General features: G+C 43.3%; 2 protein-coding genes and 1 long non-coding RNA gene across 5 annotated transcripts in view; 1 reads left to right on the forward strand and 2 right to left on the reverse strand.

Annotated features, from left to right (window-relative positions):
* LOC120789458 (prolyl endopeptidase) lies at window positions 1-7,223 on the reverse strand. Of its 2 annotated transcripts, none has more exons than XM_040126188.1 (14): window positions 7,116-7,223; window positions 6,506-6,580; window positions 5,975-6,108; window positions 5,584-5,714; window positions 5,018-5,227; window positions 4,504-4,625; window positions 4,291-4,396; window positions 3,925-4,116; window positions 3,603-3,800; window positions 3,390-3,493; window positions 2,597-2,828; window positions 2,258-2,389; window positions 1,965-2,121; window positions 1-1,008 (listed from the first exon to the last, which is right to left on the reverse strand). In XM_040126188.1, exons 1-14 carry the CDS (start codon window positions 7,221-7,223, stop codon window positions 714-716), a joined length of 2,196 nt encoding a protein of 731 aa, XP_039982122.1. In that variant the 3' UTR covers window positions 1-713. The 2 variants fall into 2 exon arrangements, with proteins under 2 accessions (XP_039982122.1, XP_039982121.1); XM_040126187.1 differs by having other exon boundaries at window positions 6,940-7,144.
* The window catches only part of prdm1c (PR domain containing 1c, with ZNF domain), a 22,473-nt gene continuing 5,847 nt past the window's right edge, over window positions 6,629-23,254 (forward strand). Inside the window, exons 1-2 of one of the 2 annotated variants that reach the window (XM_040126185.1) lie at window positions 6,629-6,682; window positions 21,648-21,914. In XM_040126185.1, coding sequence (XP_039982119.1) covers window positions 21,684-21,914 — 231 coding nt within the window. In that variant the 5' untranslated portion in view covers window positions 6,629-6,682; window positions 21,648-21,683. Of the gene's footprint in view, window positions 6,683-19,993; window positions 20,132-21,647; window positions 21,915-23,254 lie in introns of those variants that run through there. The other variant, XM_040126184.1, reaches the window with a different exon arrangement.
* The window catches only part of LOC120789462, a 9,966-nt gene continuing 1,301 nt past the window's right edge, over window positions 14,590-23,254 (reverse strand). Inside the window, exons 2-3 of the long non-coding RNA XR_005707389.1 lie at window positions 22,868-22,991; window positions 14,590-15,598 (exon numbers count right to left, since the gene is read on the reverse strand). This is a non-coding gene — a long non-coding RNA (uncharacterized LOC120789462). The remainder of the gene's footprint in view (window positions 15,599-22,867; window positions 22,992-23,254) is intronic.

A 23,254-nucleotide genomic window follows, 5' to 3' on the forward strand; every position in this document is an offset into this window, starting at 1 on the left:
TCACTGTTTAAAAAGTTGTTTATTGTAGCTGTGGCATTGTGTTTTGTTTCCTTCAAAAGGTAAACAATCAGCACATGTCAAGAGGTAGAAATCATTATCAGTCTGAAAGAAATGTGGGGACTGACATTTAAACACTCTCACACTCAGTCACACACACACATGCTCACACACACACCACACCACGCAAAGTGTTTTTTTTGCATGTTTCCGCACTCACATCCACAGCAATACTGTCCGCTAGCAGTATCATCATTTGCACAATACTGTGTTGTCAGAATTGTAAAAGCTGAAGCTCAATCAACATCCAACAGCGTTTCCATCGTGTGCACAAACGAAAAATAAATAAAATGCATCAATGGTGGAGCATCCAGAGGATGTAGAAATGATCTTCAAATAAAACTTTTGCCACTTTGACCTCATGACTGTAACGGCTGATTGGTTGATCACTGTAACCATGAAGGTGCCCCCCTCCCTTTACACACCCATCACTGATAATGTAGTAATGCTTAGCTCCAGCAGGACTACAAACATGGCCTGCAGGACAGGGTATGTTGTAAAAGATATAGTAATGGTGGCTGGGTAAAGGCGAGTTATCCTGTACCAAGTGTTGGTGTACAGTTATAAAGAACATGTGAACAGTTGGTATGAGCAGTATTCCAAAGATGATTTGAGTAACAGAAGAAAACTAAACAAAAGAAAAAAAAGCATACTGGTTATTTGACCCAAGAGATGTTGAGACAGCGAGCGATAAAGGCGTAGGTGTCAGCCACCTCCTGGATGACCTTGCTGGTGGGCTTGCCGGCGCCGTGGCCCGACTTTGTGTCCACAAGGATGAACAGGGGGTTTGTCTGCTTGGAGCTGCGGCCCACGATGTACTGCAGGGTGGCGATGTATTTGAGAGAGTGGAGGGGCACCACCCGGTCATCGTGGTCCCCAGTCAGCAGGAGCACTGCGGGGTACTGGACCCCGTTGCCTTCTGGGACGCGGATGTTATGGAGCGGGGAGTATCTGGGGCACAGGGGAGGGAAGTGAGAGGCTAAACATTAGCACAAGTGTAGAAAAGAGAAAAAAACCTGTAAATTGGTTAAAGTTGCTAATTTACAATAATTTTAATTACTGTATAATCTGTGGATTTATATTCTCATTTAAAATCGGTAAATCATTTTGTCTATAAAATGTCAGAATAATTCAAAATGCCTGTTATGATTTCCGAGAACCCAAAGTGTTGTCTCAAATTTCTTGTTTTATCCAACCAGCAATTCAAACCCAAAAATACTCACTTCACTATCATATGCGACAAAGAAATGCAGTCAAATCTCACATTTGAAAGGCAATAAACAAAGAATGTTTAGCACTTTGGATAAAAAAATGGAAAAAAAAAAAAAAGATTATTATTATTTCATTCAATTAATTGACTAATCATTTCAGCCCTAATGTCGGCTATGAGAGTTTTCTCTAGCACAATCAGTCACTGCCTGGTGACTTGCCTCAGCAAAACGCTTCCTTGATGTGCCTCAATACCTGAGTTCGGTCTAGAGTTTTCCCGGGCATTTTTCTGGCTCAGTTCCAGTGTCACAGATTAGTCATGGCTCTAACTTAAGACAAATCAAAATAAATTTAAATGCATAGCGGCTGGAATTATATATGTAATTAATATTGTCTTGGGTGGATTGAAGCCAGTCAGGCCATGTTGGTGTCTTTTTTTTTTTTTTTTGGCGATCACATTTCCACACATGGCCATGGTCATAAATAAAGTCCTGATTCTATTTACAAAAAAAAAAATTCATTCATAAACGCAAAATTAGTATCAACACGGAGATGACTTGGTAAAACGTAAATCATCCCATTTCACCACACATCAGACATTTAAAGATATGTATTGCTTATGCCAGTGAGGTAGTCATATCAAGCCAACATACTGTTTTTATGCATCGCATACAGTACAGACTGCTCAGAGCACTTACTTGATGAGCCACTCAAACTGCTCTTTGTCTTCCGAACAGCCAAAGTCTGTGGTCCAGGCGTGGCCGATGGTGAACTTGTGGAATTTCAGCATGTCCATGACGCCTACCTGAGCAACAGCACAGCCAAACAGCTCAGGGCGCTGGTTCACACAGGCCGCTGGGAGAGGGGAAAACACACAGTCCGATACACCCGGGACTTATTACAGTGCAGCTACAAAAACTCAAACTGCTGGGAGGCTTCTTCTGAAAATGGATACTTGCTAATGTCGATCTTCAGCCAGCAGCATACGTACCTACAAGCAGACCACCGTTGGAGCCTCCATTTATAGTCAGTTTGGAAGGAGAAGTGTACCCTTCCTTGATGAGGTATTCAGCTGCACACTGGAAGTCCGTGAAGCAGTTCTGCTTGTTGGCCAACATGCCAGCTAGAAGAGAAAAAACACAAAGCAGGTAAATTGAAAGGTTTGTGCTGGTATTATTTGAAACAACGAACAGGATGGATGAGCATGAGTTGAACCTCTTTTAAATGACAAATCCACATTAACCCAGGGGCAAATAAAACGCGCTTCCCGTGTTTGCTCTGTTTGTTTGCATGGTAATACGTAACAGCGCGTCACTAGATTCCCCCTCACCTTTGTGCCAGGTCTCCCCGTACTCTCCTCCTCCTCTGATGTTGGCAACAGCAAGGACTCCATCCAAATGTCTGACAAAGATGAGGCGGGAGACGCTGTAGCTCGGTGTGATGGAGATGTTAAAGCCTCCATAGCCGTACAGAAAACCTGGATGGGAACCGTCCATTTTGATGCCCTTCTTGTGAACGATAAACATGGGGATTTGAGTGCCATCCTTGGAGGGATAGAAGATCTGGCAAAAACAAGGAGAAAGACAGACTGTCAGGGCTGGAAACAGAGCCAGGAACTGTTCAAGGACTATAAAGCTATGCACAAATCTTCATCTGTCCTTGTGTCTGAGGCAGAAAAGAGCAGAGTAGGAAAGATAATATAGCCGTAAAATCCTGTCCTCAGTAGGAATAAAGCAATAAATCTGATACTGAGAAATCATATTTCTAGAGGGTCAACTGGATTCATTTTCAAAATAAAACAATAAAATGTCATATTAAAAATCTGTTTGAAAGCGCTGAGTTGAGGAATATGACTTTTGCCAATTTTAAAAATGCCTCCAGTTATGCCTCAGCAGACTGAGAAGGATCCATTCTGGTCGAGCACAAAAACCCCGGTTTTTCCTTTTTTCTCTTGACAACTTGATTGGAACCTGTCGTACATTGGGTCAGTACTTTAAACACTGGATCAAGGTTGGCTTTCGTGAACAACTTGATGTAAAATTTTTTGAGGGAAACTGAGGGTAACGTGTGTTCAAAGACAATGAAATGTTGAAGTGTCAAAAAGTAGCTGATGTTCTAGTTACCTGGGTGGTCTGGTAGTCGGAAGGGTTGAAGCCTTTGACGGTGACCTCTCTGAAGATGTGGGGCTGCAGCGGCTCCTGGGTCAGGTCACAGTGGTAAATGATGGCTGGATGTAAGAAAGAAAATCATCATTTCATTTGTTCTAGTATTTCCAAATCACCTTGACAATATGTGGGATTATTAGTTTTCTGGCTGTCAATCTAGTGCTCTAGTACCTGGGGAGAGAAAGGAGGTGAAATAGTAGAAGATCTCAGAGTCCCGCTTCCGTCCTGTGAAGCCCACCACAGAGCCGACGTCCAGAGGGAAGGTCCTCAGCTCCTCCCCTGAGCTCAGACGGTACATTTTCAACACATTCTTCACGTCGTGGAGGAAACACACAAACAGGTAGCTGGAGTATGTGCAGGTGGCGAAAACTGTGGGTGAGACACGGCAAAGCAAAGACAGCAGGTAGAAAGTTAAAATGTGGACCTCAGATGACAGCAAGAAAAGTTTACACTTAATCACTGGTATTTCAGTAATACAGTTCACACAGCTAACCAATAACGTCCTTGTCATGTTGAGGGATGAGCTCCTTCCAGTTGCTCTGAGCAGGGGAAGAAAAGTCGATGTTGATGAGTCGATAACGTGGGGCGTCCAGGTTGGTCTTGAATGTGAACAACGTGTCCTCGTTGGTCACGTACTCATACTCAGCATCAAAGTTGTCGATTAGCTTCACCCATGGCAAAAGTCCTGGACATACGGACACGTATATTTCAATCCTATAAAGAAGGTGCTGAACATGCTCAATAACACACAAACCAAGACTCTATTTGTAGTTTAGTTGTCACAGTTTTAGTCCAAGGATAAAAATCAAAAATATAAAAAGTATTTTAGAGGCCTTGCAAATGAACATGCAAAACATACCTATAATACCCTGAGGAGTGGTCTGAAGGTCACAGTACCACAGTCTGTTGACTGGATCACAACCTTCCCTGATGGACAGCAGTACATATCGCCCATCATCTGATACCTGCAGTGCACAGTTAGTCACTAAAACGTATCTGAATATCAATAAACACATGTTTTCCTATTTTTTTTTTTTTTTTTTTTTAAAGTGAGGTAACCTTTCGGGCGTACCTCAGCTCCACTCATCCACTTGGGGTGGTCAGGGAACTCGGCGCACAGCACGTCCTCAGACTGCGGCGTCCCTAGGACATGGAAGTACAGCTTCTGGTGCAGGTTGGTGGAGGTTTCGGTGCCTGACAGAGACAACACAGTTTAGTTTCATCACTGCTCCCCTTAGTGGTGACACAAAAAAATGTTGCTGGCTTGGAGAGTTAAGGGGGTGTGAAGTGGATTGGTGTGGATTGCAGCAACAACGCTGATGAGTCAAAGCTGTATAAGGGCAGAGGATGACAAAGCTACACATCTGTCAAACTAAAAGAAGAGGCCGATTAGAAAAACAATAAATAGATTTTTTCAGTGGACCTAATTAATCTTTAGTCTCAAATGTTTGTTTTAAGTATTGAGCTTTACCTATTAGGTAATGTATTTTATTCTTTATATTCTGAGGGATAGTTGTGACAGAAACAGCAAGGTTTAGGATTTGAGAACATCTGTAACCGGCCAGCCAGCACTATCTTAACCTCACCATCACTCTTGCCCTCTTGGTCGGGGTAGGAGTTGTAGAAAAGTCCCTTCCCATCATGGGTCCAGGACATGCAGCTAAACTTGACTCGCTCCAGGCGGTCCTCTAGAGGCATGGCGCCTTCAACCTGCAGGAACCGGATCTCCACCCAGTCGGACCCGCTGGCACTGGTGCCATATGCCAGGTACTCCCCATCCTCAGAGAATGCATAGCCTTAAAGAAGAGGAACATGAACAGAAGCTCAACAAAGAAGAGAAGGAAGTAAACATTTGTTATTCAGCTGTCAGTTTGGACACTATAAATAGCAGACTTTTTTTGGAGATAACAGATTTAAAATTCAGCAGTTTTTTTGTTTTTTTTGTTTGTTTTTTTAAAATCACATCAAACAACATTTCTAGCAATTTATTCCAGGACCATTCACAAAAGCCTTTAAAACAGCATGCATAATGTTTGTTTCACCTTCATGCAATTTCTTGCAAAATATAACAATTACTATCTAGTGATAAAAAGAAACACAAAATAATCAATATGCAAAACCTGTAATAATATACAGTCATTTTCAGACTTACCCCGAAGGGCAACTGTTCCGTCGTCAGAAAACGTGTTGGGATCCAAAAAGACCGTGGGCTCAGCATCCAGGCTCTCCTGCACGTACATCACACTCTGGTTCTGGAGGCCTGTGTTGTAAAAGTGAAAGTACCTAAAAATAAGGGGAGAAATTATTCAGGTGAAAAGGAGCCTCAAAGATCTGTGCTCCTAGAAAAAGGCTAATTTGGGAAATAAATCCAGTTTGACACTAGAGCATCTGGGTTGATAAAAGCTAAGCAGGGTCCTCATCAATGCTTAGATGTCAGATGTCGCGACTTTGCAATGACATTTCATAACTTATCCTGAAGTGCTTCCATTACCTTCAAATGTTAATAAAGTGCTGAAACGTGATTGTGGTGTGCCTCGCCTCACCTGCTCCCCCTCTTGAAGGGACAGCTATACTTGGGGTAGTCATACAGCTCTGTCATGCGCTCCTTGAACAGATCTCGCACCTCACAGCGCTCCAGAAACGGCAAAGTCAGCTGGTTCTGGGCGCTGACAAAGGCCTAGTGAAAGAAGAAACAATACCAACATACAGAGGTTTGACACATTTACGTACTATAATCTCTGTTGTCAGTTCCGAGAAACAGGCGTACCAATTTATCTGAGTTCTTTTGCTGACTAAAACCGCAACAGATGCTTTTACATAATGTTACAGACGAGATGGGGTTTTGGGTTTTACTCATCAAAGTAACAGTACAGATTGCTCAGTAGACCAGCTTCTTGGAACAGGCCCCGGGTGTTATCAACAAAACATTAGGGCGGTGGTGGTGGTGGTGGCTTGTGCAAGAGAGACCTGTGCACCAAAACGGTATAACTATATTGTAAGTGTGTAAACTGCCGTGAAATAAACATTGAAGTAAGTAATTTATGACCGCGATTTCAAAGCTGATTAAGATTTACCTGTGTCTTTTCACTGTCCGGGTCCTCCAGCCAGCTGTATGGATCTGGTACTTTGCAGCCTTGATAGTCATCCACCTGAAACAGGTGAGACAGCGATGACAGGTGTTAAAATGTGAACTAGCTGGGTGTGGCATCCGCACGCAAGACAGGCTTGTGCTACCAAGCCGGCACGTCCAGGTTGGTCTGCGATGGTAACCAAGTATCACAGAAAATGTTAGCTAATAAGCTTAATATGGGATTTGTAGTGAGATACAGCAAACTGGCGAAGCGCATCCATGCATTTGTCAACAAAGTCAGTCTGGGCTGCCGGACCTGGCTAAGCTAACTAGCATGCTAACAAAGCAGACCCTCATTTCAATGAATGAAAAAGCGTGATGATTAAGCATCCCGGCTTATTAGCACGCTAGGCTAGTCGGCTAGCCACATTTACTTACAACTGCCTCGTCACGGTAAGCCTGTGGATACTGAAATGCCATTTTAGAGGTCAGTTTTCGGGAACTGCGTAACAAAACAAGCTGCTTCAGAGAGTGAAATAGTGGTTTTGAAATAACTCTCTGGATCCCGTAAAACATCAACTTAGGGTGCTGAAGGCTTTAGCGGAAACGCTGACCTGCTTACACGCAGTCAACAGGCACTTTGAAGAGGGGATAGCTGGCAGCTGTGGGAGCAGCCCAAATGTTGTAGCGCCCTCTGCCGAAAACAAACGAGAACAGCGCATCGAGGACAGGCTGATGAATGGCAGGCAATGCGCATTGGCTACGCCTACGAACTATATGGGGATACGTGCTCGTTTAATCTAACCAGGCCGAGCATCACACTCAAGATTGCAATGAACATAATTCAAAGTTTTAATGTGCATCATTTAAGTTGTCTGAGACGCGCAGTAAAGCAATTCGTGGATCAATAATCTCTGCTTTAACATTACCCTCGTTCAGCATTCTCTTGTTAATATACAGGAAAGCTGTCTCAGACTTTGGGCCTGATTTACAAGGCCTGCTGTAAAACAGTTTGTTATTTGCCACAGATTTAATTTGCCTATAAGTACACTGGCAAATGCCGATTCATCTTCCTTAAGCCGGTGTTGCTGCACTTTTACCCAGTGTTGTGTTGAAGGATGCCTTTACAGTATACCTTCAGCTGATTCAGGAAAAAAAACCCCCACCTCTCTGAAAAAGCCGCCGCAGCAGATCTAAAAGTTAACTCTGCGAAAGGGTGGTGCGTTTGGTTAAATTTGAAAGACAAGTTCAGAAGTTCCGTTTTATGCACGACCTAATATGATCCAACATCAAACCTCCAAACAGCTGACAGATTGCCTGTATTCATGTTATTCTGGAAACATTTGAATGACTTACTTTTAACCAATATTTTGGGGATGGCACCTATTTAAATATCGTTTGAGTTAAAACAAAGCTGGTATAAACAACTAAAGCTCAGAATGATGTTTTTTTTAAGTTTTTGTTCTTTACAGTTTTTTTTTAAATTCACTTTACATGCAGATCAGAAAATAAATTTAAAGATACAGTCTAAAAGTCAGTTGTGTCCCACGTCACTGTTGATTTTGTGAAACTAAACTATGAACACGCAGCACTTTTAAAATTTGCAAAATTAAAAACCACTCGCCATGCAGTAAATGGTGAACTGGTAAATAGCGACATTGCACCTTTAGTTAAAGGTTATCTGAGTCCACTGGGGATCTCCATCACCACGCTTATCTATGTGACAGAAAAGGAGAGAGGTCAGCCCTTCACTCTTCAGTCTTTCTGCACATCATCCTCCTCTTCTTCCTTCCTCTTTTTACTTTATCGGTCGATCCTGATTTGACCGTCATTATCACTGGCACCTGCTCTCACACAGTGACTTATAGCATGAGATAAGGGCACACCCAGGTAGCATGTAACTTTGGGGAAATGAGTGGATCCACTGAAGTACATGATTGGTTTTAAGATACGAGTTTCTCTAAAAACTGATATTTGGACTTTAGCTCTATTTGCTTCCATTTTGTGCCTGTCTAAAAATGGAGAAGTATGTGTTTGCAGCAATAGTCCCTGTCATGGAACGGTTATTATTCCTTGATGCCACATTGTGACTATATGTCATTCTACAGCTATGCAGATAAGAGCCCCGAGACAGGTTTAATTACACAGCAGCGTCTGAGTTGAAAAGAAAACACATTGCTGGGATACCACTGGTGATCAGACACTCAGATGTCTTCCAGGAGATTCCAAAAATGCTGTTACTTTCAGATTCAGCTTGACGTGCGTAAGAGCTGCCAGGCCACCGGGCCAGATTTTACGGGAGGACGGGGAAGTTCTTAACTAGTTGGCGTCCTCTCGCGGGTGAATGCACAGTGAAAGTGGAAAAAAAAAAAGAGAGAGAGAGGCTGAGTGCAGCTGGAGGAAAAATAAGAAATGCTCCGACCGTGTTGTGTTTTTTTCTCTCTGTGAAAAGAAATTAATTGTAGGTTGGTTGTGTCAGTGTGGGTTTCACTGCTGATCTCAGCTCACTGGAATGAAACATTCGGTCTATCCCGATAGACTTTTGGTTTTGGAAATGTTTGTAAATGGATGTTTTAGGTCAAAGGATGGTCTCCGCCTCCCCTTCCTCCTCCCCCTAACTCCATTCTTTGTCTCTTCCTTACGTTGGAGTCAGGAATACCCCTCTACGCAAAGGAGATCTCTTCCTGTTTGCCTATGTCAGGCGCAGATATGGGTCACAGAACTATTGTCCTCTGACGCCTCTGTTTCCCTGACAAACCGGGGAGGGAGAAAACACTGGAAGTTTGTGGGAGCGTGTTTGCGCTCGCATTGAAATATGGACTTTTCATGCACATAGGGTGGGTGGCTTCATGCTTTGGTGTGCTTGACACAGAGCTGGCCCGGGGCTGGAATTGTCCGTGCATGAATTAGACCTCCTCCTCCTGTTTTTTTTTTTCTCCATTGTCCAGGGTCAACAGCGATCTGTCCCCCGTAGTCGGAAGCACCTGTCTCTGTTGCCGCGGACAAAGAAGGATGACCACCTGCTGTGTTTCACTGCACGGGGTTACCACAAGGTTAACTCATTCATAAATCAGAGCGAAGTCACGGAGTAGAACACCTTTTGCGAGAGGTTTTCGGGGTTTTTTGGTTCGTTTTCCACCCATAATAAAGCAGAAAGGATTATTATTGGATTGCCATGAAACAAACATTTGTTGATGAAACATTTTACCATTGGACAGGACTATTCTGTTAATTTGTTAGTTCCTCGGAACGGGGAGACTGGGTTGCAGTGTGGACACAAGCCTACTTGCTCTGTGTAGTTTAATATGGCGATTTGCTACAGTGATACACAACAATGTGTATTAAATTGCCTTTATTTCCCACCACTGATGTTATTGCCAGCAATAAGGGATACCCATGTTCCTCTCATGATATCTCACGGAACCTCGGCCGAAATCTACTGTCACAGTCGAGTCGCAGTCTTAATAATAGTAGTCCAAGGGATCCCAGCGCGACAAAACAATACGCAAGCAATAATAAGGACGCTTTTAAATACAGAGATCACCGGGGACAGCTTCCTGCCTGTTTCTCTCATTTAACAGTCTCTGCTCTGTCCCGTCCCGCGTGCGATGTGGTGGAGGGTCAGTCCAGCCTGTCCCCCTCAGATGTCCTCAGACAACAGGATGTTATTGAGGATCCCGTCAGGGAAATTACAGTGTGCACGGAAGACGGATGTGATTGGTGCACAAATTATAGGAAATGCTAAATGCATTTGTCATCGTGCATGAGCAGTATGTTTGCTCACTAAAGGTAAAGTTGGTTCTTGTTTGAGGCGTTTCCATTTCAACTGATGCCTGGGTTAAGGCTAAATATAGTGACTAATATCGTGTGTTGATCACTGACAAAAGAACAATCATTAATTTTTATTTGAGCTGTGAAAACAAGTCCAGTGTTGTCCACCGGTGACCTCACTTGTGTCTGTTGCAGCTTCTGTCAGTATCTGTTCAGACACACAGTCGTGACTTCTTTCAGCAGAAGGAAAAAAAAAACAAAACATATATGTAAGAGCCACAATAAGACCAAGTCAATCAGCCTGAGGAAAGGCAAAGTCTGTCATTGTTTGTACTGATCATGTTGAAAAGGGAAAGAGAGCGCTCAGGTTACCCAAAGCCAACTTGGTGAAAGAGCCGAGGATAAAAGGACAGTTTTTACAAAAACACAACTTTCAGGTCTTTGATTGCTTGTGCCTGCGCCATGGCATATTTACACTGACAGAAAACCCCTGGTACAGGTAATCCGAGTGAGGAGAAAAGCTGATGTCGTGGTCTGAAGATGGATCTTTATCGTTACGTCAAAGCGATTTGTATCTCTGCTCTGGCGCTGTGTTTTCCTCCTTGTCAAACTTGTCAGTGCATTCTTCCCACTGCACTCCAGTCCCGAGTCTTGACACTGTCACATTTCCAGACAGACACGCTCTCCTCACAGACATCTGGAGATACCCTTTTGTCTTAATTAGTTAGGCAACGGCATGCTAAGTGGGAGAACAAAGCCAGGCTCTAATGACACTTTGCAAAAGTGGTTTGTAATCACTGCGGTAAAGTCTGCACTGACCCGAGAAACGGGGCTGAAATAACACACAAGTTTCCCCTTGTCATTACACAAACGCACACCGCCAGTGTGTGTCCATCATCTCTATACATCTCCTCTCTTTGTGTCCTTTTCTCCGATTTGTCTTTGAACCTCACCTGCTTTGTTTTCTGGGTTTGTCAGAAGAGGAAGAGGAGGAGGAAGCGGGGGGGAGAAAATGAACGTATCGCTTGCGTGCAGACGGATATTACCCTTTAAAAAAGCAAAACAAATATGTGTGTGTGCGTGCCCTGTAATTTTGTTGTTGACATGTGCACTTACAGTGGGGATCTGGGACCCTGGTAATGACTGGGGCAGGTAGTGCTGGAGACAGGTGGAGGATAGTGCTGTCTGACTGGTCCTAAAAGACAGAGGGTGTGTGTCTGTATGGGAGCGTCAGCACAGACTGAAATGTGCAGACAGACACCGTGGCACCTGGTGATGTCATTAATGTTGTCACTGAGTGGCGGCGAAGTTCCCCTTTTATAATGGACACCATTCCTGTACTGTCAGCTCCGACCGTTTAAACGCACTCTACCGGCTCCTTTTTTATGCGCGCTTGCTCAGTCAGTGCTGCCGCCGACAAACAATCCATGGAAGCAATGAGTACATCTGAAAAATAGCTTGACACCGGGAAAGCAGGCTACGCGGTGTCATGCAGAGAGTTAGCGGAGAGGATTGATACCACTCTTTATCTGCTCAGTAAACAAGGAGCTACAGCAAGGAGGTGGTTATTTTATCGAAGTATAAAGACTGGAAACGGGGGAAACGGCGGGCCTGGCTCTGTCCGAAGCTTAAAAAAAAAAAAAGAACAGTCTGCTGGCTGTAGCTTCTCAGAAGTTAGAGTGATATCCATCTTCTCGCCTAAGTCTCAGCAAAAAAACCCATTAAATATATTACAAACGTCAAAATATTCCTTTGAGCATTTTAAGTACCTATAGAGTGAGTGTGAAGTTTACGCTCAGTCTCACACCCGATAGCATTTTTGGCAAGAAAACCTGTTCCAGGTTTCGAGGTTTCACTCGATTTCTTTGTTGGATAAAGGTTTTTTTTTTTAAAAGGAAAAAAAAATGTAATATTTTTTGCCCACTCGACTGTTAATAATTAAACACCTATCAAGGTGAGGCCCATGTATCAGTTACTGCAGTGTAAGGGACGGGTGACACTCACACAAGACGAGGAGGCACACGGCAAGGAATGTGCGTGTATGAATACGCATATGCTGTACATGTGCATATGGCATTAGCTCATACAGCTGGCGACAGCGCGTGTGTGTGTATGAGAGAGAGCGAGAGAGAAAGAGAGAGTAAGGGGAAACTCGACCTCGTGCCAAAGTTTGGCAGCATGGATCAGGTTCACCTGTTTGTACAGTGGCCATCCAGAAATATGGCAGGAATCTGAGAATATCAGGCTACCCGAGGCTGACCGAGCTGCTCCTGAGAGACAGATACAGACGGACAGACTCACAGATGCATACTCGCAGAGAGACACTCATTTATTCCACAGCGCATCACGCCACCATTATTTGCAATCGTTACACTCAATAGTTCCATTTTCTTCAGTTATATGTAGCACTCTGCATGCAGGACATTTAAGAGAGTGTTTGTTTGTGTGGGCGAGTGTGTGGGTAGGTTTGTGTGCATCCTTCCCGGATGACGCATCTCACTGTTGATCATTATTACTGTCTGCCTTAGTAATCAAGAGGAAGACAAAACAATGTGAGCCGCTTTTTAAATACAGTCAGGTGTGGCTCCTGGGGGTCTGACACTTCCTCTGCTGCGCGGCCGCCCACCTTGAGGAGTCAGTCCACCCTGTGGTCAGCAGGAAAACCGTTTTTTTTTTTTTTTTTTTTAACTCAAGGCATGAATTTTTAATGCTGCGGCTCCCATTCATTTGACGAAAGCCGAGCTGCTAAGAAAGCCCAAAGCCGAATATTTTATGTTTTTTAAGAGCAGTGCTCACTGTATCTGGCCTCTCTGGGTGGACGGTTTTTGCGGCGAGGAGTCTAGGCTAGCGGTGACTAAAGGTCAGTTGAGAGGAAAACACAGAAATGTCACCAGTATTAGTAAGCCGTTGCGCACGGCTGATAAATAGGCTTGATAGGACTGTGGGAAAAAGGAAACACTTCGTTTGAGATCAAAGCCGAGAAAGGATGTTTTTTGGCAGTATGATGAAATCGAGGGTCAACCACAGTGGGCTGAGTTCTCAGGGCAGCGCATTGGTTCCGTTTAACAACCATGGGTTTGCAGTAAGCTCACGTAGTTCTCTGTAGAAGACTGTTTCGGTGCTTGCGTTTTCTTTATCCGTATCAGTTTAGTTGTGTGTGTGCATAGAATTATTCATTTAATTATATTACATGTCAGCCACAGCATCTCCAGACGCACCTCGAGAGTGACACTCCTTCATTTTCAGCGAGTCACAAATCAAACAGACTCTAACGGGGCGAAATCAAATCAACACTGTTGCTGTCAAACATGTTTTCAATCCGTGGTGGCGGCTGACATTTCGGTCCGACAAGATCAAATTTCCATGCGCAGTGTTTTCCATCCAGGGAAAGCTTTGGAACGGATCTCAGAGCGCCCAATGGAATAACATAACTACTTTGTGCCATATATGGTTAAAATATGGTTGGATGTCACAGTACACGAAACACGGGTCACCGGCGCTGACACGAGATCATACGCTGTAAAAAAGAAAAAAAGTTGAGAAAACTCAAAGTTTTATGCCAACAAACTGGAGTAAAATTTTGAGTTGGGCTATTTACCCCAGTGCCTTTAGTTTAGGGTTTGAGTTTATCCAACTTAGAATCTTTACTTCTGGTAACTTACTACAAGTTAGAGTAACATATTATTTTACATGATCACAGCTCAGAATTTTTACTTTTTTTTAAACATTTTTCTCTGAGATAAAGCAACTTCAATCAATATGCTGTACCGAGTTGGGATGTTCCGTTTATAAACGAGCATAGGTTCCTTTTTTAATTGTGTCAAACCTTGTCTCTAACCCTCAAGCCATCTTTTGCTCCACTGCAAGTAGTAACAGTAAGCCCTGGGACATTGTTAGTCTTCCTCTCTAAAATAACTTAAGTGCCAAACAGGAAAAGGTGTCAGAGAGTGTCCTAATTACATATCTATTGTATCTTCGTCATGGTTTGCACTGTTTTTTTTTTGTTTTTTTTTTGCCAAGAGCGAAAACCACATGAAACCTCGCAGACACAGCTATAAAAGACACATTTTAACCATGCTGCAATGCATGCTGGGAAGTATATGCGAACAAGATAACATTGTTTCTAAATAACTCGAATCAGTGTGTTAACTAAACAATCCATCGGACATTTTCTCTTCTGAACTCATTAGTATTGGCTCTGGAAGTGATATTAAACAATTTGAACTTGAATCTGACGAACAAAATTTAGCAGAACTTTCTTTATTTGTAATGAAATGATGAACTGACAACAAAGTTACCAGGACTCCCTCACTTTGGCTGAAATAACAGACTAGCTTCATTTGTTGTCATAATTTCAATTTCTACCTTAAATGATAATTATGTTGTTAAGGCCTAACAACCTCTAACTGCTATTTATGCCAAAGAATACAAGTTGCAGTTTTTATAGTGCACACAGCAAATAGGGAAAATAAAATAAAAGATCATATCTACTTTGACAGAATGAATGAAAAAATACCGGAAACAAACCACATCGGCTGTCTTTGAACGCCACACCAAAACCAGTCAAACCATTGACTGGGAAGGGGCAAAATCACATCGACCAGGAGTCATTGGATGGCAGGAGAAAGATCAAACAGGCCGGAGACGACCTTTATTCCGTACTAGGGCTACGTGATGACAAATTTGCTATATGCATGACAAGTGAAAAAACTCTTAAAAAAAACTATTGTTTCCGCGGGGACAAATGGACTTCTTTGCTTATCATTATTTAGGATCAGAATCAGAAAAACATTATTGTCCATCACAACACAATGTACATTTGTCTTGGACATGGCTCACGTGGTACACAGAATAAAAACATACACTGGATGTTAAAAACTAAAATTTTCAACTTGTCTGAAAAGCGGATTGTTTGGTTGTCACAGTCATATCAAGCAGAACCGCTCATGTAACAATAACGTAAATGAATAGCTGCAAAAAAACAAACAAACAAAAACCTAGGCTAACCACGCATGAGCACAGTCCATACGTGTATAGAGGCACGCACTCGTCCTTGCATCATCTATCATTAACAGGTTACCGACATCTACACTGTGGGTCAGCCGAGTGCAGTGGCAGTGTCTGCGCCTCATCTCTGTGGGTGGTTTTTGTCAGGATTCGAGAAGACATCTGTTGTGAAGTGCAGTAGCATTCCTCTTAGCCCTGAAACCAAGATAATAACCCATGGCCTGTCAACAGGAGATCATCCACAAGCTGAGGGGAGATGGTTGGTGGACTAGGTGGGTGGTGGCAGTGGTGCAGTGCTGACATTTATTCACAATCACACCTGAAATGGAAAAAAGGAGGGAGGAAAAAAAAAAAAAAGGCAGGTTACGTCACAGTTTTTCTGTTCAAAACATATTCATACAGTCTATATTGGCCCTGTCATGTCAGTAAAGCACATTTGAGTTGAACTGTCAAAGACTGGAAGAAATGCATGTGCGTATGAATGATTTGTGAACCACAAGCTGAATAGCACGCGGGGTGATACATGGTAAAAGAAATCACTTAAAGTAACATGAAATGGACGGGGAGGCTGACAGGCTGAAAACAGTATAAGCGTGGCGGGGAAAAAGTGAGTGTGACATCGGTGAGAGTAGGGGGCTGTGACAACAAGGTAGTTGTGATAGAATGCGAAATATTTCTCCTTGAGTCGGCCATAAAACTTTAACAAAGGCACAGGTGGAGGCTGCGTCGAAAATGTCAGCTGTAATGGGCTATAAAATGGGCTCAATCTCAGTCATCTCTGCCTAAGATCATTGTCCTCATCCTTGGGGAGGTGACAGGGAAGGAGTGGTTGCCTTTAGTCCTGCTGCGAGAATTCACCCTAGGCAGGTACAGACTCTCGGAGGGAAATTACAGAGCTAAAGCTACCTGTGCCATTTACCCAGGCCCCAATGGCACTGTTAGTCTCTGTACAAGCAGCTCTCTGTAGCTAGCGATGGAAACTTACTGATAACTACTTTCCAGGTACGCTACTGTAAAAATGCTTGAAAGTAATTGGTAAAGGGTCAGTCCCCCTTATCGCTGCTGTCTAGCCATAGAGATTGGTTTCTCGTAGAAATGATCACAGAATTTACAGATTAATTTTAAAAATTTTGATAGCAACATATTTTTCTGAATAACCCCCAGGACACACTATGAATGATCTTCTTAGGGGCTATTTTTTTTGCGAGAAAGTAGTTCCAACAAAAACTGTTCATTGTGAGGTCTGTGGATTAACCAGAGTCACCGGGATATTGTTTCTGGCAAGAAACTTTGTAGTTTTTCAATGTTGTGAGTGCCACAAGGAATGCAGTTTACCTCCGTGGTACTGCAGTGGAAGCAGAAATCCCAGAAACAGATATGACATAACCTGGACAAATAAAACCAAAAGTATCTGTATGACTGGATACCAGTAGGAGGAAGCGTAATTTGGTTAAAGCACCCTTTAAAGTGAGACCACGTACCTTCTGAAAGAAGAAATAGCAGATACACGTGCAGTATATTCTCTTACGAATGAAAAGTTGAATTCATAGACAATAAAATGTGCCCTGGCTCAGCTCAGTACACTCAAGTGTTTTGTTGCTAACGCTGCTCTCGGCTGCGGTACGACAAGTGCTTATGGTGGCTAATGTCAGCTAATGTTAGCAAACTTTCGATCGACGTCGTGTGATGTACATTACTGACGCCGTTCGCCGACAACACAACCCCTCCCTTCTCGTACTGCTGAGACTATCCGTTCAGACAGAACACAAAAGCGAATTTTAGAGGCAGTGTGACTCGCTCGGGCTGGTGTGAATTGATGCGGAACCGTGTCTGCACTGGTTAAGTGTTTCGGCTTCGGCGAAAAAATTCAACACGTATCTCGGGGCTTCATCAAAGCAGAGAAATGAGAGGGAAAAGGGGGAGAGACGGAAACACGTTGACAGAAAGAAACAGTCTCGGGCGAGTTCTGAGTTCAGTCAGAGGCTGACATGAGCACAAACGCACAAGCGCACTCCCACAGACACTGCCGGTACATCTGCAACGTATGTTGGCCGTTTGAAGGAAAAATTCAATTTGCTTTCTGTCTGAACGCACCTTTACACTACGCCTCAGTATTTATTGTGATACTGTACTGTCCTCATTTGGCCACAGTGGCCCCTGTTCAGCAAAAGTCTATGTGTTGCGTTGCTTCAGTGGGCTTGGTAAGATCATGTACATGACCTGTGTCACATGACGTTTTTCTCCTCTTTCATTTTTTTTTTTTAGAATGCTTCCTAAAAAAAAGAAAAAAAAACCCACAACTTCAAAATGTATCAACGCCACAGCCAATGTCAGTCAGTGAGCTTGTTTTTCTTGTCCTACATGCATGTCAATTACACTCTGTCACACTTCGTCATCCTGTAATTCTAAGAATTTCATGTCAAATATCGTGCAGCGCAAGCCAACTTCCAAGTAACTACAGAGGTATATATGGGCACACTCAAAAAAATCTACCTACACAAAACCAAAGTTTGGAGTTCATTCGCGGCTCAGAGGCCTCAACACTACTCATACAAAAAGTCCATGATGTCATTAAGTGAATTACTCCCAGAGTGCGTGTGGGTAATAGATGTAGTGAAGAGAAGTTCAGATAGAGAGGCATTAGACAGGAAGAGGAGGAGGTGGAGGAGAGGAGAGTAAATGCTGAATAGAAGGTGATGAATGAAATGACTGAAGGCAAAGAGAAAGAGCGAAACAGCGAGAGAGAAGTGGATTTTAAATTACATGGTGGCTCATGTCAGCAGCCGTAATTAGTAGCTTGGTCAGGTGTGGTGAGTGGGACAGGAAGCATGAAAAGAGGGACCAAACACCGCAGAAACGCAGGAGAGTCTGTGAGGAACTGAATCTGCCTGTCGGTGCGATATGAACTTCCCCAAAGTGGAGAAAGCGAATGAGAATAGTATGCATGGCAAATGCACCTATGACTGGAAATAAGCTCTCAGAGGGCACGCGCAAAAAGGCTGCTGTTGCTCATGGTAGGTCGCACGTCGAGCGCATGGATGATGGGTCTGAAAATTCAGACAACTATTATGTTTTCTGGCAGCCTGTCAAGTCAAATGTTGCCCATAGAGAAAAGAACAAGGAGCGAGCAGAGCGGGGTGAAAGCCGGGCTACAGATAAACACAGCTTGACACAAGTATCTACACATTCTTTGTAGCACACAAGCCTCCTGAAAGAGAAAACACAAGATAAAACCTTCCTCCGAGCGCCAGAAAACACACCTTAAGAACTGTTCCATTCATTTGTCTTTTGCCAGCTTAGTTTATACCTTTCCGTTTGTCTAGATTTCAGCTCGTATGTTTCATAACCACATGAATATATATAAATTTAAATCATTTTTGCATTCGGCATTTTGTATTCAGCATACACCATTATAAGCACAAGCACAATAAGGGCTTAGTTTAGTGTAAGAATACTGAAACAACTGATCCATTAATCATTAATCAGTCAATGGAAGGAAAATTTATTGACAACTACTTTGATAATCGATTAACCGTTTAAGTACTTTTCAAGTATTTTTCAAGATAAAATAGACCAAACATTTTGAGGCTTCCAGGTTGTCAAGTACGAGAATTTGCCGCTTTTCTTAGTCTTACATTACAGTAAGATTCTTTGGACTGTTGATGACATGAACTTGTGCTCTAGGTTACTGTGATGTTTTATAGAACTAACCAAGAAAACAATCAGCAGATTGATCGATAAAGGAAATAACTGTAAGTTGCAGCCCTAACTTTAGCTGAAAGTTGGTGTCGTCTGTATTCTATGTGTCGAGAGAGTGAAAAAGTTCTCGATTACTTCTTTTCCGCGGTAAATTCAATCTATCAAGTTAAGTAGGAATTTTGGCGAGTTGCGTGCAATTGTCTCTCATCTCTTGGCTTCCTAAAGCTCAGAATCAACAAGTATCTGTATCACTGCGTCAACACTAATACACGGAGTGGAAATATTTCAGTCTGTAGCTGTTGCTGTGATGACCAGTCGGGTATTAAATTTCTTCGTATTCAAGAAGTTACACTTTGCCAGCAGCATTTAAGTCATTTTTAAGGTGCAGGTCGCACAAGAAATGACGCTGAGATTTATGATTATCTGTTGCATTTAGTCCCGTTAGCAAACAAGATCTCCTATGACATATTACAGTTATTATTAAATTGAACTGAACTGAATAGACATCTTTCCAAATCTCACTTCACACTACACAAGTCCAAAAATGATCTCATCTCCTCTGTTTTGTGTCCCTGACTTCCAAATGCAACTCAGGTTATGCCTTCTCCTCACCTGAGGACCGAGTGGGTGACTGTCAGAAAATGAAGACGTACGTGTCTGATCCGGACATAGCTGCGTGACAGCCAGTTCACCCCCTTAGGAGAAAGCCTCGCACCCCGGGGCAAGAGAGTGACATGCACACACACACACACACTCTCTCTCTCTCTGTCTCTCTCTCTCTCTCTCTCACACACACACACACACACACACACACAAACACTCTCCAAGGAGGAGTCATGGGGCAAAGGGGAGGAGGGGGAGGGAGCACGAGAGGAAAAGGGAGTGTATCTCTCTCTCTCTCTCTCTCTCTCAAACACACACACACTCACCTTCCCCCCTCCCATGTATGAAGCAAGAGGAAGAGTCATACACCCGAGTGTTCAGTTACGCAGTCAGTCACACACACAGGTACACAGGATACTGAGGTTGGGTGAGAGACAGAGTTCGAGAGAATAAGAGACAGAGGAAAGCAACTGGTTGCTCATAGACACTCACGCTTTCAAGGAGGGCACGGACAGCCTGCCCTATGTGTGGCTCCTCTCAGGGCTTCAGAGTAAGTGTGCAACATCCTTCTAAACTCCTCTTGCTTGATACTAATGTGGGATAGAGATTGTGCTACTTATTCTAGAGTATTTACCGGTATGAACTGGGGTTAGAGATTCATTAATTTATCAAATGATTTATCCGTTTCCTTACTGCATTATGACACCGTCCCACGACATGTAATGTCAAACTAAGGGAACGAGTGCTCTCTAGAGTCAACCTGTGACATGTTGCGCTGCAAGCCACAGCTGTGTGCCTTTGACTCATGTCTTGATTTTCAGAATTTATTTTCTGTTGTGTCACTGGCTTCGATGGTTTCAGGGTGAGTTATCACACTTGTGACAGTCATTCCACGTCAGCTGTGGTGAGAAATAGGGTGAGACATCGTCCATAAATCATATTTCTCTGTACTTTGCATTTTTGTTTTCTTCCTAAGAATAAGTTGACACTTTTTTTGCTGTTGTAGCCCATGCGACACTATCGCCTACATATCTCAGAATACTGCGTGACTTTTAAAAGATTTCTGATTAATGAACACAACAACAAAAACACCAATAGGGGAATGAGAGTCTTTCCATTTAGGATAACTAACTGAACTTTTGTTTACACGTAACTGTGTAGGATTTAAGTTTTTGAGTTGAGTTTGGTTTTGTCTTCAGGACGGAACATAGGTCACATGAGTGCTTTCCAAATATTAACAAACACAGAACTTATCTATCGCCATCAAAGAAGCAAACCTATGAGCCTTAAAAGGAAGGCGTTCTGTAAAAGGCGTATCTGAGCATTGTCTTTTAATCACACATCTTCTATCTTCCTCTCTTTCACTCTTCACTATTTCACCATGTCATCCTATCAGTCAGGGCACTGATTTTATCAAGAATGATTTACCTGACATCAATCCTAGGGAGAAGGGAGGGGGGAGACAGTAAGCAACAGACAGAAAGAAAAAGAAAGACACTTCAGACCTGGCTGAGAGCCAAGTCCCAGTCAGTCAGAGGAAGTCTGGTCGATTCACTGGGAGCACTGGTTTCCTTGTGAAAGTGGTCCTGCTCCGGGGCTGACATGCACAGGAACCTCCCTTATAGCCCAGGGGTTGTGATTTGGAGAGCGACAGGATGTATGGGAGAGTGGGGGCAATGGGGCAGCAAACATGAAGGTTCCACTTTGAAGTTTGTTTGTCCGGTAGAAGCAATTGATGGGAAAGTTGCATTCTCCGCCACTGCTCCTCCTCCTTAACATCCCCAACTTGCTGCTGCCTCCTCTTTGTCACAACTCACCCTCAGGAATCTAATTTTAGCTCCATTCAAAACTTGACTTCCCTTGATACTTGAGCTGTTGTTTGTATTGTCTGTGTTGCTTTTTTCCCCCCATTGTGGCATAAAAGCAAAGGTAAAAGTAAAAAGGTGTCTTTGGTTAACAATTGGATCTCACTCCCATGGCCAGAATCTATTCTAGTTTTCAGAGATATGGGACGATGGACACTTGACAACACATTTCCTTACATTATGTCTCTATCTTTTCCGTAGGCCTCCTCCTCCTCCTCCTCTCAGTGCACCACAGCCATGTTAACCTCAGAACGGTCACCGCAAAGCACAGGGGTCGTCACTGTGACGACGAGAGAGACACAGGATGTAGACATGACATCGTGGAGCGAGGCAGACTTTGAGGAGAAGTGCACTTACATTGTGAAGGACCAACCTCTGGAACAGGAGTCCGAAAACCACGGAAGGACAAGAGCTGAGAGATCCTTGCCCAGAAACCTAGCCCTAAAACGCTGCCGCAACTCAGCAGAGGTAGGCAGCAAAGCAGACTCCTCTATAGGTCTGGTTGGTGTTATTCAAATTGTGGAATAAGTGGATTTGTAAGGGGTTGTTACTATCCTTTTTTTTTCAAACCATGGGAGAAAAATGATGCAGAAAAACAATCAAATCAGTTCCTTATATATTTCAAGGCAACATATCTAAGTGGTATGTGAGTATGCACTGTAGCTGTACTATGTTTTGTGTTACTGCCGACTCCTTGCGTCCCTCCAGCTTCCTTCCATGTACTCATCCATCCTCAGGCGGGAAGTACTTGACATGTTGTTGTCTAATTTCAGCCTTTCCTCGCTGCTATGTATGTACTGAGGCAAAGACAGGGACAATATCCAAGCCCCTCAGCAGACTGCCTGAGGTCTCCATGATTAGTAGGTACCTTGGATTCTCAACCCCTTTGTCCCAGCACATAATTACACCGTAACGCATTGAGCTCAGGTGCTGGGACCCACCTTATAGATAGCACGGGAAATGATCTTCCCGGATTAAGTGTGTGGCAGTTACAGTGGAGGATAGTTTATGTTTAACTGGATTGACAAGGTATAGGAAATCACAGATGAGACGAGTGTGGTAAATGCATGATAAAAGATTAAATCAGTGTGGACTAATCATGAAAAGGAAACAGTTTCCTTCTGGAGATAGAGGATTAGAGGAAGTAGCCCAGGTGTCTGCGGCAGAAAACCCGGGCTACGTCTTGACTTTCTACTAAAGTCTGTCTGGAGTCTAGTTAACCCCAAAGAACAGGATACGTTACTGTGTCTCTGACACAGTAACGACACCTCAAATGGAGCCGTCAGACAAAGCCAATGAAATCAAGGGTAAAACTAGGAGAATAAAATGGATATAAACCGTATGGCTGAGCATGTAGGAGTTGATCAAGCTACATAAACTATGCCAGCATTGCTCCAAGATGACAGAGGGGAATACATTACCATTGCTTTAGGGGGATTTGAACACAGAGCTCGAGGTGCAGTTGACTGGTCAGGGTGTGCCCGTGACACTTTATCCTCTCTTCCCCACCCCGGAGGCTTGAGACAGCGGGGGTGGGTTTCACACCTGCAGGTAGCAGAACAAGAGTAGCGGTGAAATTTTAATACGGTAGCGAAACTAAAGATAACTCCGGCGATTGGCTCATGAAATATTCAGCCTGTGAATGAAGGAACACATTCTGTCACAGCCCTGCAAAATTTTCTCTGCGGAAGCTTTGTCATGACAGTCCATATATAATAATAAGAGCTAATCGCTTGATTGTTTCATTTTTCTGGGGTCATTCTCAATGTGCAATTTTTCTGGTGAACTGACCTGATCCTTTTGGTTAC

Source organism: Xiphias gladius, chromosome 4 (genome assembly GCF_016859285.1).
Source record: "Xiphias gladius isolate SHS-SW01 ecotype Sanya breed wild chromosome 4, ASM1685928v1, whole genome shotgun sequence".
In the NCBI taxonomy this organism is placed as follows: Eukaryota; Metazoa; Chordata; class Actinopteri; order Istiophoriformes; family Xiphiidae; genus Xiphias; species Xiphias gladius.

Excerpts from the sequence above, each read along its gene's own strand:
- LOC120789458 (XM_040126187.1), bottom strand. The coding sequence starts at position 7,077 with ATGTTTTACGGGATCCAGAGAGTTATTTCAAAACCACTATTTCACTCT. Across the intron at positions 3,494-3,602 it reads CACCTCCTTTCTCTCCCCAG|CCATCATTTACCACTGTGAC; the intron begins GTACTAGAGCAC and ends TCTTACATCCAG. Across the intron at positions 2,829-3,389 it reads CCGACTACCAGACCACCCAG|ATCTTCTATCCCTCCAAGGA; the intron begins GTAACTAGAACA and ends TGTTTTTGCCAG.